At 53.0% G+C, this 12,632-nt stretch overlaps 1 protein-coding gene and 1 long non-coding RNA gene across 2 annotated transcripts; one reads left to right on the top strand and one right to left on the bottom strand.

Moving 5' to 3' along the window:
- Nucleotides 1-845: 845 nt before the first annotated feature.
- On the bottom strand, nt 846-3,086 carry LOC141734504 (uncharacterized). The gene is made up of 2 exons (XR_012584540.1): nt 2,012-3,086; nt 846-1,185 (listed from the first exon to the last, which is right to left on the bottom strand). It is a non-coding gene; the product is annotated as an uncharacterized LOC141734504 (long non-coding RNA).
- Nucleotides 3,087-3,424: 338 nt separating this feature from the next.
- On the top strand, nt 3,425-12,560 carry PRCC (proline rich mitotic checkpoint control factor). The gene is made up of 7 exons (XM_074566655.1): nt 3,425-4,278; nt 6,910-6,957; nt 7,415-7,990; nt 8,634-8,729; nt 9,599-9,742; nt 10,090-10,155; nt 10,747-12,560. Exons 1-7 carry the CDS (start codon nt 3,715-3,717, stop codon nt 10,831-10,833), a joined length of 1,581 nt encoding a protein of 526 aa, XP_074422756.1. The 5' UTR covers nt 3,425-3,714; the 3' UTR covers nt 10,834-12,560.
- The last annotated feature ends 72 nt before the right edge of the window (nt 12,561-12,632 follow it).

The following is a 12,632-nucleotide window of genomic DNA, read 5'->3' as shown; positions in this document are numbered from 1 at the left end:
AAACCCACGTAAACCTGTGTAAAATCATGTAAACCTGTGTAAACCCATGTAAAACCAGTGTAAACCCATGTAAAACAGTGTAAACCCATGTAAAACCAGTGTAAACCCAGGTAAAACCAGCATAAATCCATGTAAAACCGTGTAAACCCATGTAAAACAGTGTAAACCCACATAACACCAGCGTAAATCCATGTAAAACCGTGTAAACCTGTGTAAACCCATATAAAACCCATGTAAACCCATGTAAAACCCGATAAACCTGTGTAAACCCATGTAAAACCAGTGTAAACCCATGTAAAACCTGGTAAAACTGTGTATACCCATGTAAACCCATGTAAAACCCGGCAAACCTGTGTAAACTCATGTAAAAACAGTGTAAACCCATGCAAAACCAGGTAAACCTGTGTAAACCCATGTAAAACCAGTGTAAACCCATGTAAAACCAGTGTAAACCCATGTAAAACCAGTTTAAACTCATGTAAACCCAGGTCAACCTGTGTAAATCCATGTAAAATGCGTGTAAACCCGTGTAAGACCTGCATAAAACCAGAGTAAACCCACGTAAAACCCATGTAAACCCAGGAACAACTAGTGTAAACCCATATAAACCCATCTAAACCCAGGTAAACCCAGTCTAAACCCGCCTAAGACCAGTCTAACCCCACGTAAAAGCCGTGTAGCGGCATCCCCAAAACGCCGCGTCCCGCCTGCGGCCGCACGCGTCGCAGCAGAGGGATTCCAGCCTTTAAAAAGAATAAAAAGAAATCATTGGGAGCGTTTTGTGCCCCAACAGCGGCCGCCCCGGCCGCGCTCCCCCCTTCACCTACAGCAGAACAGACAAAGCATTTCTGGTTTTTGTGGTTTGGTTTTTTTTCCCCCCCCCCGAAATACCCCGTTCTGCAGAGCCCGGGCCAGAGGTACTGGGATTACTCAAAATGCACAAAATTAAGCACGTAGGAAAATCTTTGCGTGTCTGTGGAGAAGACCCGGGGGGGAATTAGGGGGCGAGTAAGTCACCAGATGAGTAAATCGTCACCTCGGCCTCCTTCCGCCCCCAGCGCCGCGACTAAACGCGTCCCAGCTTCGGACTGAACCGGGCGAAGCTCCGAGCGCTGGGGATTTCCTTGTCGGGGGTGACGGGGCTCAGGCGCCAGCGGGGATGTTCCTCCCGGCCCAACCGAACACCTGCGATTAAATTAAAACACGAGATTAAACCGTTTGCGAGAGTAAAACCTCCACCCTGACCCCGCAGCTGGGGTTCTCGGGCTGGGCTCTTTTCCTTCCATCCCCTGCCTGCTTTCCTTGGCTTAATTTCTCCTAACGAGACGCAAAGTTAACACAAATAAATAATCAGAAGGGTCAGAGCTAAAAGCAGGATCCCGCTGCCCAGGGGCGAGGGGCCAGGCCCGAGGAATCTTCAGCTTAAACAGAAAAGACGGACAAAAGGCGAGGGAAACAAAGATTTCTCCCTCCTTCCACGCAGCGAGAGCAGGGCCCAGGCTAAACTCGGTCCCTCCTGTCCCTGCCAGGGTTATTGGCGATTTTCCTCGGCAGAGGATGAGGTCTGCCTTGCGCTGGAGCTTTGGGAGCTTTAACCTGCTCGCTCAGGGCTTCTCGGGGACTCCTTCATCTTATTTTGGCAACAAACACAGACATTTACGGAGCAAAAAGAAAAACCCCAGTCTCCTGGGGAGATCCCAACACCTCCCCCAGGATTCCAGCCCAAGGGGTGCTTCGCTGGAGACACGACGGCGAAAAATTCCCCGTTTCCGTCACACCGGGGCTGTTTTCAGGTTTGGTTTCCATTCGATTTGGGCAGAGCTGTGAAGGAAGGGGGCTGAAACGCCTCCGTGACACGGTTTGGGGTTCAGCCCCCCTCGAGAAGTCACCGCACCCAGGCCTCTGTCACGGCCCAGACAACGGCTCGCCGTTTCAGGCGGGGGGGGGAACCCGCGGCCCCAGGGAAAGGGGTTTCTGTGCTGCCACAAAGGAAAGCTGACACAGACAGGACCTTCTGCCAGCCAAACTGTCCCCACGGCCGCAGGAACATCCTCCTCCTCCTCCTCAGCATCCTTGTGCCGGTGTTGCTCGGCTTTGCTCTTACAGCTGTGTGAAAAGTGGGGAAAAAACGTCCCTGTAAGCGTCACAGCTACAGAAAACCACATTCACCCTTCCCTCTTGCCCCCAGAGGCCTCAACATCTATCTTTAACACTCATCAATCCCCCGGAACAGGGCAGGAGGGGTGGGACAGAGCACATTGGTTGGGTTTCACACCATTCGAAATGATGAAGGACTTGCATCACAGGATAGGCTTCTCATTTTTTTTCAATTTTGCTTTAATTGCTTATGCTAGTCCTTCCCAGCACCTTGGCAAATTACTTCCTTGGGCTTTGCGTTGGGGGCCCAAATTCAGAGCCCAGCTCCTTTCTCATTAAGGCCAGAACAAACCAGAAGGAGGTCACTGGAGTCAAACCTAAAATCAACCAAAAGCTCAAGGAATAAAGCGGCTGCGAGGGAGCCCCGGCCAGGGCCCCTGCTGCCACAAAAGATAACTCCCATCTCCACCCTGCTCCAGAAAAACCTTCCACCGAGCCTCCCAGCACCGTCTAGGCACAGCTCCTGCTTTAAAACCAAACAGGCGGGGATGAATAGGCAGGAAGGGACGCAGCCAGCTGGCAGGGAGCTGCCCGCCCCCCGTCGCTCTGTCCCCCTGCAGTGACACAGCAGCCGAGGACACGCCGGCCACCGCGGGCACGCCGGGAGCTGTAGTCCCCGGCTCTGCGGCTGGGTTTGGCGATTAACTAAGCGTCCTGGCGAGCAGGGCGGGGAAACGGCCCGCGGGAAGGCGGCGGGGAAGCCGGGAACTGTAGTCCGGGCAGCCGGGGCCCATCACACCCGGCAAGGACGAGTAACCACAGGGAGGGAGGTTAGGCCGGAGCCCACCCGCAGCCCCACGGAGGCAGGCGGGAGCTGACGGCGGGCCCCGGGGAGGCCCCATGAAGCCTGGGGGCTCGTTACATCCCCTGGTTCTTCCCTACAGAGGCTTTCGCGGGAGGCCGAGGCCCATCGCGGCCTCCACCCGGGCTAGGCCACACTTTACCTGGGGGCCTGACTAGGCCTGGCAAGGTCTGACTCGGCCTAACCTGGCCTAGCTTGACTAGGCCAGGCCCAACCCTGCCTCTACCGCCTCCCCACCCCTCCCACCGACCGCCCCCACACCCTCCTAGCTTCCCAGGGCCTTCCCGCCCCGTCACTTCAGCACGTTCCGCCCCGGCTCCCCCGCCATGTCGGGTCGCGCGGGGCACGCCGGGAGCGGTGGGCACGCCGGGCAGGCCGCACGGACTACATTTCCCGTGATGCAAAGCGGCGGCGGGGCGCTGGGAGGCGCGCGGGGCACGCCGGGAGTTGTAGTCCGGCGGCGCTGAGGCGCGGGGAAGGGTTGGGGGGGGGCGCTGCCGGCAGCCATTATCTGGGAGCGCGGCGCGCCGGGCGCGGAGCCGGGCGCTGGGCCGCTTCGCTGCCTCTCCGAGTCCGCGGCCCCGTCGCTGCGCGGAGGTGGGGCTGCCATGGCGGCTTAGCCTCGCCCCCACCCTCCCCTTCCTCCCTGCTACGGTCGCCGAAGGCGCGGCGGCGGCGCGGCCTAGCCGGGAGGGCGGATCCTCGGCCTCGCGTAGCGGCTCCTGCCCGCGGAGGGCCGCCCTCCTCGGGGGGCCATGTCCCTGGTGGCCTATGCCAGCAGCGAAGAGGAGAGCGATGCGGAGGAGGCCGCGGGCGAGGAGGAGGAGGCCGCCGCTCCTCCTCCTGCCGCAGCCCAGCAGCCCCCGGGCCGGGGGCTCTTCGCCACCTTGCCTCCCCCCAAAGCCCCCGTGATGCCCCCGCTGCCCCCGCCTCACCAGCCGCTGGGCAGCGGTTTCCCCCTGCTGCCGCCTCCCCATGGCGGGCCGCCCCCTCCTTTCCTTATGGGGCCCCCGCCTGGCATGAGGGGCTTCAGCACCCCTCCGCCGGGCATGAGCCCGGCCCAGGCCTCGGCCGTCAGCCTGCCCGAGCCGGCTGCCGGCGGCAACGGGAGCGGGGAGCAGCCCAGGCTGGGGGGGCTCCTCCTGCCTCCCCCGAGGAACGCTGCCACCACCACGACTGCTGCCTCTACCCTCAACTTGCCCCCTCCTGTCTCGGCCTCTGCAGCTCTGCCCGGGGCTGGGGTGGATTTGAGCCTCCCCAAGCCAAAGAAGAGGACAGAGCCGGTGCGGATCACGGCCCCCGAGTTGCACAAGGGAGATGTGAGTATGAAACAAACCACCAGCTCTGCCGGTGTGGGGGGGGTCTCCTCGCTCAAGCCCCCCTGAGAAGGAGCGCCTTCGTGCATGAAATCCTCTCCCCAGAGCAATCCCCTCGTGGATTTGTTTGCCCATAAAGCACACCATCTCTTTCCTTGCTCTAGCCCATCATAATATAGCAAGGTACCAAAACCTATTGTTGGGGCATCTATGGGGAGATTTGTCCTGGCTGTCAGCCCTAATCCTAAAGCGCTTTGCAGAATTAAACCGATATAGAAACCTTATTTATAATCATAATACAGCAAAACCCAGATTATCTGCACCCTTATTTATTACTGAAGCTAACGAGTTGATGATGTGGAGCTGTGTGGCCTTGCGTGGGGGTGTCCCAAAAAAGTCTCTTTTGTTTGCTGTGCAATCGGTAGGTTTTCCTGTCAATTTATTGCTTATTTATCTAAAGGCTTCAGGTGTCCTCCAGGCCTTTAGGGTAATCGCTTCTTTCTTAACTTGTGCTTTTTTGTGTTCGCAGTGCCCTGTCTCTTATGGGGCTCCTGAGCACTGAATCCAGACAGCCCCATGGGAAAGCAGGTCTCTGCCCCCTTTTTTATTTTCTGGATGTCTCCGTTGATCAGCTCTTTCACTCTGGGACAGCACTGTCATAGCGTGGAGGCGACAGTTGTGTGGCTGCGGCTGTGTCTGGCCTCGGTTGCTGGTTCTGGTGAGACAGGAGTGCCTCTGGGTATAGGAAGAGCTGAACTGCGAAGCTTGGGGTCATTTCCACGGGCACAGGTAGCTCGAGGAAGAGATTTGACTGGATGGATTTATAGACAGCGTCAATTAATCACGGTCTGCCAGCATCTTGGGCCTGGGGGAGCTGAACTGAAGTCAGCGCATCTCGCTTTGCTGGAAGAGCAGTCTGTGGGGACATGGGGGGAGCGGGTGAGAAGACACGCGCTTCCCAGCCATCCCTGAACCACACTCTGCTGCTCGCCGATAACCAGCCCGGTTTGGCAAATCCCAGAGCCAGAGCTCCTTGAGCCACGGCTCCCAAACACGGCAGAGGTGCACCAGGCGGCGGGACGTGCAGGTTTCCCTTTTAGGCAAAAGGATGAGAGGTATTCCATTCTCTCAGACCCACTTTTTGCTTACTCACTACCTTGAAGCGCTTTGGAACAGGCGCTTCGTAATAAAGCAAGTGTTAGGGCTCTTCGCTTCCTCGCTGGTTGTGCAGTCACAGAACTAAGCTCAAACGAAAGGAGATTTATTTCTCCCTCGATGTTTCTTTGAACAGAAATACTGCGGGTCGTCAGTGTCAAGGGAGCGAACGAGCGTTGAAGGGAGAAAAAGTACCTTAAAACCAGCGCTGGTCAGAGCGGTTCCCGTTTGGGATGCCTGGAACCCCTTGGCCTCTGACTGACATCCTCGCTCCTTCCCTCTTTCTCCTTAAAATACCTCCCGTCCCTTTTGTTTGCACCCGTGGAGACGCTCCTGGCCAGTCTGCTTTATCTCCTCTCTCCCGAACGCAACGCACGGGTTTTATGGCAAATCTTGACTTGCCTTTATTTATGCATGTTCTTTGTCTTTGTCCTGTTTTATAATTTAGATAGTAAACTGGCAGAAGACCTTGTTTCCTGTAATCTCTTTAAAGTGCTCTGCAAAGCTATAAAACGATAAAGATGTTAAGGGCCTTTTCTGATGCCAGAGACGACCAGGCTTTCTACTCAAGTTTTAAATGGATATTTAGCAGCTCCAGCGTTATTGTGAACAATTCCCCGTTAAATCCCCGCAGTGAATTTTTACACCCTTGCTTTGTGTGGTTTTTGTGCTTCCCCTCTATTTATGTAACGTCGTCTGTTAACTTTGCAGGAGCGCGCTGACCTTATGCCGTGCAGTTTGCCTTCTTTGCCTTGCTCTGGGCTTATTTTCCTGTGATTTATTAAAAAGAAAAAATAAATATATTTGAGCTGTTGGCATGCTAATTTCTGGCAGGAGCCAAATATGTAGAGTCCGAGTTTCTCTGCCCACCCACTCTGCTTTAGAGCAGCATTAAAAAGCCGCCTTGAAAATTTGGAATTTCGGGTCGGCCTCTTTTTTTTTTTTTTTTCTTTTTTTTCTGTCTGTCTTTTGTTTTGTTGCAGAAATGAGCTCAAGTTGGAGTTTGGCTGCTGACAGATTGCTCTTGCGAGATTTTTTGATTTTTTTTTTTTTTTTTTTTTAAGAGGCGATGCTGACTTCTTTGCAAAGCTTCAGGTTTTACAGCAAAATGCCGCCTATTTTGCTGCCCAGACCGTGGCAGACCCGGCTATTTTTAAATATAGTGGTCAGTACTGCGGTCCTGCTTTCACCGTGGACAGTTTGTTTATCTCTCGTGGCAGTAACCAGGGCAGGCTTTTATCTCTCTTTGCCCTGACATAGATGCATCAGCAAGACTGTGAAAAAGAGCTTGACCGCATCCCGCTGTTGCTTTTTAGCTCAGCTCCTGGCAGATTATGAACCCAGATGCGCGTTACTGTGATTCTTTGGCCGGTTTAAGCTGAAAATTAATAAATTGCATAGTGGGTGGGCTTGGTTTTTTTTTTTTTTCCTTTCATTTTAATATCTCCGGTTGCGCTAAGCTCTGTTTTTCTTTCTCAGTCAGATTCGGAGGAAGATGAACCAGCAAAGAAGAAAAATACTCTTCAGGTAAACACCTGGGATATTCAATTAAACAAGTTTCGCAGGGATGAAGCATTTGACTGTGATGGATCTTGGGCTTCCACTAGTGTAAATCAGACACTCCCATTAGTGCGTGGCTTTTAGCGTAGAAAATTCCTGAAATCCCCTGGGGTGTCAAGTCCCTTTTTTTCGGGGCGGCGGGGGGGGGCAATTTCATAAATTTAAATCTCAGGAAAACAGGCGATCGTTTGGGAAGTTGGCAAATATTCCCAAGTACCACACTTCCCTTAAAAGTCCCCCTGGCCTTTTGTGTAAGAAAGCCCTGCAGCGTGTTGGAAGCAGCAAAGGATTGTGCTGAGCAATGGGAAACCCATTAACGGTGTTAGAATCGGAGGAGATAATTGGCAGGGAGTCAGAAAAACTAAATAGTCTCACTAATTTCTCTTATTTCTGTGAACCATTTGCCCTGCACGAAACTCACCAGGGACGCGGCGAGGGCTCTGGCTTGTCCGCTTTGCTTCCTCAACCCAAAAATTTGACAGTGAAAGAGACCAATCGGTTACTTTTGCCCTACGCTTTCTCAAGGAAAGCGGGCGACAACGCCTCCGACTCGAAGCCCGCTAAGGCCCAGACCTCTTCCTCCAAAACAAAACCTCTGTCCAAGTCAGCGGTGCCCACAACTCCTTCTCCGTCTGCCATCAAAGCTGCTGCGAAGAGCGCTGCCCTGCAGGTAACCAAGCAGATCACGCAGGAAGAAGACGACAGCGATGAAGAGGTCGAGCCAGAGAACTACTTCTCCTTGTCTGACAGGAGCGAGCCCAGCGTCGTGGGCGCCGAGACCTACATGTACTCTGGCACGGTGGTGTCAGAGGACCCACCGCCTGGGACAGAGCCAGAGCCCCAATTCCAGGACGCTGCTGCTAACGCCCCTCTGGAGTTCAAGACGGGCGCGGGCTCCAGCGGTGCTCAGCACAGCTGGGCGCCCAAACCCGGAGAAGACTACGGCAGCCAGCCGTACAGCCAGTTCCCTGCCTACGGCGAGGCCGGTGCATATTATCAGGTGGGTTTTAACAGGATTGTGTCCAGACTGGTTTGGAATATCTCCAGAGAAGGAGACCCCGCAGCCTCTCTGGGCAGCCTGTGCCAGGGCTCTGGCACCCACAAACTAAAGGAGTTTTTCCTCACGTTCTGAATGTAACCCGTCTGAGCTAGCTGGGACAAGGAGCGGAGATCCGCAGCACTTAGCACAACAGGATTCCTCTGGCACGAGAGCCGGAGATGCTCTTTGCTGGATAAATGTTTAATAGCTGCACTCATTTTCAAATGCCCCTGTGTAACTGCCCCTGTTGTCGTCAGGGTGCAGAGTCGGGGCTCGCCAGAGCTGGTGTCTGAAGCCAGGTTGTTTCTAGTAATTCAGCAAAGTATTTGTTGTTGAGTACCTCTGAGAAAATGCCCTGTGCTCTTCAGTAATGCCGGAGTAATGAGATGTGATGAATGACTCCTTCGGTCAGCCTTGGGAGGGTGTACACGCGTACTGTACTGTGCTCCCCGGGGCTGAGTGAGATCCCACTCCTTGAAAAAGCAGCAGCTCACGGGGCGAGGTGCGCGATTTGGTGCTCCGTCTCGGCACCTCTGCGTACGGTTGTTTCAGGATCGATCTTGCTTCGCTCTCGTGACAAACTGGTTTTCCCTTTTGCTGACAGGATTACTACAGCAGCGGGTACTACCAGGAGATGGAACCAGCCCAGGCACCGCCGCAGGAGATGAGCACAGACTCCTCCTTCATAGACGACGAAGCGGTTGGCGCTTTACTCTCTGTGTCTGCGGAGGTTTCGTTTAAGCCCTGCTAAAACACGGGCCCCACGACCTGTGCTTTGTGCTGAGTTGGGCCGGGTTGTTGTTCTGTGGGGTCTAGCGTTGGGCTACTGGCCTGTTGGGCTACTGCTCCAGACGGGTTTGCTTGCTTTATGTGTAGGTGATATTTGTTATTTCCACCGAGCTCATTCTCGTGAGGGGTCACTAGGGCCGGACAAGGTGTGTGAAGCAAAGACTGTCCTTGCTGAGGTGCAGGTACCTTCACAGTACGTCCTCTGGCACAGTGGTGAACTCCCCATTTCTTTGAAATGCTCAAAAAACTGTAAAAAAAAACCAAAAACAAACCAAACCTCAACAACCCTTTCCCATTATTGATCTAATCTAGAAATTGCCGTTAGCTGAGCCAGTCAGTGCTGCAGAAGACAGTAGCCCATCTGGGTGCTCGCTTCTTCGAGGCGCATCTTTTTGCGTTGGAGGTGGATTTGCGTTAGGGGAGGTGGATGTGCGAGCAGCAAAACTTCAGGTGCCTCCTTAGGACTTCAAACAAGACACTCGGGAGCCTGAGGGTCTTCTGAGCCAGGCTGAAAGCAAGCACAAACGCTGTTGAAATGTGTAGGAAAACGAGATTATAGCCTTCATGCTAAGTAGTTTTAAGAAATTATGATGTATAGCAAAGCAGAACTCTCCTAAAGGAAAAAAAAAAAAAATCCTGGTTGGAAAATCGTTTGTTGACGTGGCCTGTCCCGTGCTCGGGGAGCTACACCTCACGCCCCCTCTACCTTTATTTGTTTCAGGTTAGCGTCGGTGTGTGACGTGCCTGTGTGACTCCCAGTTCTTTCTGTTCTTCTTTCAGTTCAAGCGGCTGCAAGGCAAGCGGAATCGAGGGAGGGAAGAGATCAACTTTGTGGATATCAAAGGTGACGATCAGCTGAGCGGAGCCCAGCAGTGGCTGACCAAATCCTTAACGGAGGAGAAGACCATGAAATCGTTCAGCAAGGTACGGGCAGGGAGGGAGGAGCGCTGGCTGGGATTGCGCAGACCTCTCTTCAGTTCCCGTTTCAGCCACAGCTGGAGCTGCGTTAGATGCAGTCACCAGGGTGGGGGGACGGGAACCCTTGTGTTGTATAAATAATTACACGTGAGAGACTAGTAGAGCTTCTCAAAACACAATACCAGCGTGCAGGTGGTAAAGACCAGCCAGGAACTGCTTCAGCCTAAGGAATCTGCCCAGAGATGTTTCATATGAAATAAATCCTTCTTGAAATGGCTTTGTGCAAGCTCTTGTTTCGCTGTCTGAGTCAGTATCTTTCCAGGCGTAACAGTTCACCTGCTTTTGCTTTCTAGAAAAAAGGAGATCAGCCCACGGGACAGCAAAGGAGAAAACACCAGATCACCTACCTGATCCATCAGGTGAGTGGCCTCCCTCTAGCATGGAAACCAATATCCAGGCAGAATGACAAGATTTTATGCTGGGCAGCACTGGGCAGAGCTGGTGGAGCTGCTCCTTCAGCAGCTGGGGACCAGGGGCTGTCCCTGACCGAGCGCCCCGGACACTCAGGGGATGAAGGTGGCCATGCTGTGGGATGTCCTGGCCACCGCTGGCCCAACCAGCCCTGAGTGTGTCACGGCACTGAGCTTTTAGCTTGCTTTTTGCTTTGCTTCACGCTTCCCCCCTCTCCCCCAACCCCAGCCCGGCTCCTGCGTGTACGTGGCTGTGTGTGTTACGAGACTCTCGGCTTCCTGTCTCAATTCCGCACCGCTGCCGGGAGGTTGGTAAGCGGCTGCTGAGACGGGCCCACGAGAGAAGCTGCCTCTCAGCATGAATGAAAAGCCTGGGCGCCCCAATTAATTCAGGCCTCTGTCAAGATAATTGTGCTAACTCCTGGAAGGAGGCTTCTCGCTGAAGTGCTCTGTAATCGCCGTCAGCAGGGGCAGAGGAGGGTAAAATACCGCTGAGTCAGTCAGCAGCAACGCTGATGTTAATCCTCTCGATTTCTGCAGGCGAAGGAGAGAGAACTGGAACTGAAAAACACATGGTCTGAAAACAAGCTCAGCCGACGCCAGACTCAAGCCAAATACGGATTCTAACACCTCTGTCCCGCTTTTTGGCTGTTGTCCCAGGTGACCTACTGTGTCAGACTTCTCCTGGCCTTCTGGAGATCAAACGGGCCCCGTGTAGAACGTGGTCGGCTCGGCGGGCGGGAGGATACCGCGCTCCCCTGCCTGTCAGGAGAAAGGTTTAATGCAAGCCGGTCCTGAAACTCCACCTGTAATCTTTCCCCTCCCTCTTATAAACGATCGCGTGGAAGGTTCAAATCAAGTCTGTGTCGTCCGACTGCTGAGAGTCCCAAGGCAGCCGCAGGAAAGGTGCCTGCTCCAAGGCTCGGAGCTTCTGCCCTCCCGCTACGGGGGCTACTCCTCCTTCCACGTACCCTCGCCGCTGGAAACCTTAGGCAGAGTCTCCATAAACGTCCAATTCCCGCTTTACTCCTTCCTTGGACTCGCTGTGCGTTGAGAGTGTAATTTTTCTTTCGAAAAGACAGTGAGTTTCAAGAGCAAGCCTGGCTTTTTTGTTGGTTTGTTTGGTTTTGTGGGTTTTTTTTGTTTTTTTTTTTTAAAATCCTTTTATTTGAGGCGTCCTCATGGCTGCTTACTCACGGCTGAGTAAATCCAGCGCTCCTCTCATGTGAATGACTTTGATTTTTTTTTTTTTTTTTTTTTAAGGTGTGGCTAAGTTAGTGTTTTTGTTCTCAGCTCCACCAGCCTGTATGTCTCGAACCGTGCCCAGGGGAAACTCCTTTTACAGGTCGGAGCTTGCGATAGAGGTGAAAACGCCCTGAGTGTGGAACGCGCAAAAAAAGCCGCGAGGATCCCTCGCCCCGCGCGAGGCGCTGCTGAGGGCTTTTGGATAACCGTGCTCCGTGTGTGTGTACGTACGTTTGTGGGTTTTTTTTTTTTTCCTTTTTTTTTTCCTCCTCCTCCTCCTCCTCCTCCCCCTGACCCAAGGCCTACAGCGCTGCACCCGGCTCCTCGCCAGACTCGTTGAACCCAGTGTTCCCAGCGTCGCACGGTGCGGGTGCAGCCGGCAAGTGAAGCCGCAGTATTTCCTCTGAGCAGACACAGATGAAAGCTGCCAACTGTACATTTATTTTGTTTTTGTTTTTCGGTTTTTTGTTTTTTTGGTTTTTTTTGTTTTTTTTTTTTTTTTCCCCAGCTTGTTTGTATCAATCCTGTTTCAATTAAGTGTTAACTTTACCCTCCTGGCTGGGAAGAGGAGACCGTGTCCGGCCTTAACTTTTTAAAGTGAAATCTTGCTTTTATTTTAAGGTCTTAAGCGATACGACTGCAAATCATGTGCAGCCTTGCTGGCCAGATCCGCCTGTCTTCAGCCAAATCTCTGTGGCCTCACTTAGTTTGTCGTTCACTAAAGCGTGCGATGCCGAAGGGAACGGAGAGCTGGTCTGGTTATTTAACTCACATTCCCACCACTAAGGGTTATATTTGTCGTAACCGCGGCTAAAACGGCTAATATTCCTTATTCCGTTTAGGAAAAACTCCCAAGAGGGGGTTTTTCTCCCGTGTTACCTGTTAAAAACAAGCAAGCAAACCCCCATGAATGAAGTCTTTTCTTAGAATATTTTAAACCAATCTGATTTCTAGTTTAGTTCCCTGGATGTTTTAGTACTTTGCAGAGCCCACTTTGAGTATTTGAATGACCAGAATAAAGTTACTGTTGAGTAATTTATTCATATCTTATATGTACAGTGAAATCCTCTGAAAAGAGATTTGATAAAAGGAATAAACTTTTAAACGAACCGAACCACCCCCGTTTCCATCCCGAACTGCTCGACTCCTTGCTCCAGGCGTTGCTTTTCCTTCTCCCCACC

This window comes from Larus michahellis, chromosome 24, assembly GCF_964199755.1.
Source record: "Larus michahellis chromosome 24, bLarMic1.1, whole genome shotgun sequence".
NCBI classification, from domain to species: Eukaryota; Metazoa; Chordata; class Aves; order Charadriiformes; family Laridae; genus Larus; species Larus michahellis.
Note: the sequence above shows the minus strand (reverse complement) of the source record. Positions and strands in the feature narration are given on the sequence as shown.

Excerpts from the sequence above, each read along its gene's own strand:
- PRCC (XM_074566655.1), top strand. The coding sequence starts at position 3,715 with ATGTCCCTGGTGGCCTATGCCAGCAGCGAAGAGGAGAGCGATGCGGAG. Across the intron at positions 7,991-8,633 it reads AGGCCGGTGCATATTATCAG|GATTACTACAGCAGCGGGTA; the intron begins GTGGGTTTTAAC and ends TTTTGCTGACAG. Across the intron at positions 8,730-9,598 it reads CCTTCATAGACGACGAAGCG|TTCAAGCGGCTGCAAGGCAA; the intron begins GTTGGCGCTTTA and ends TTCTTCTTTCAG.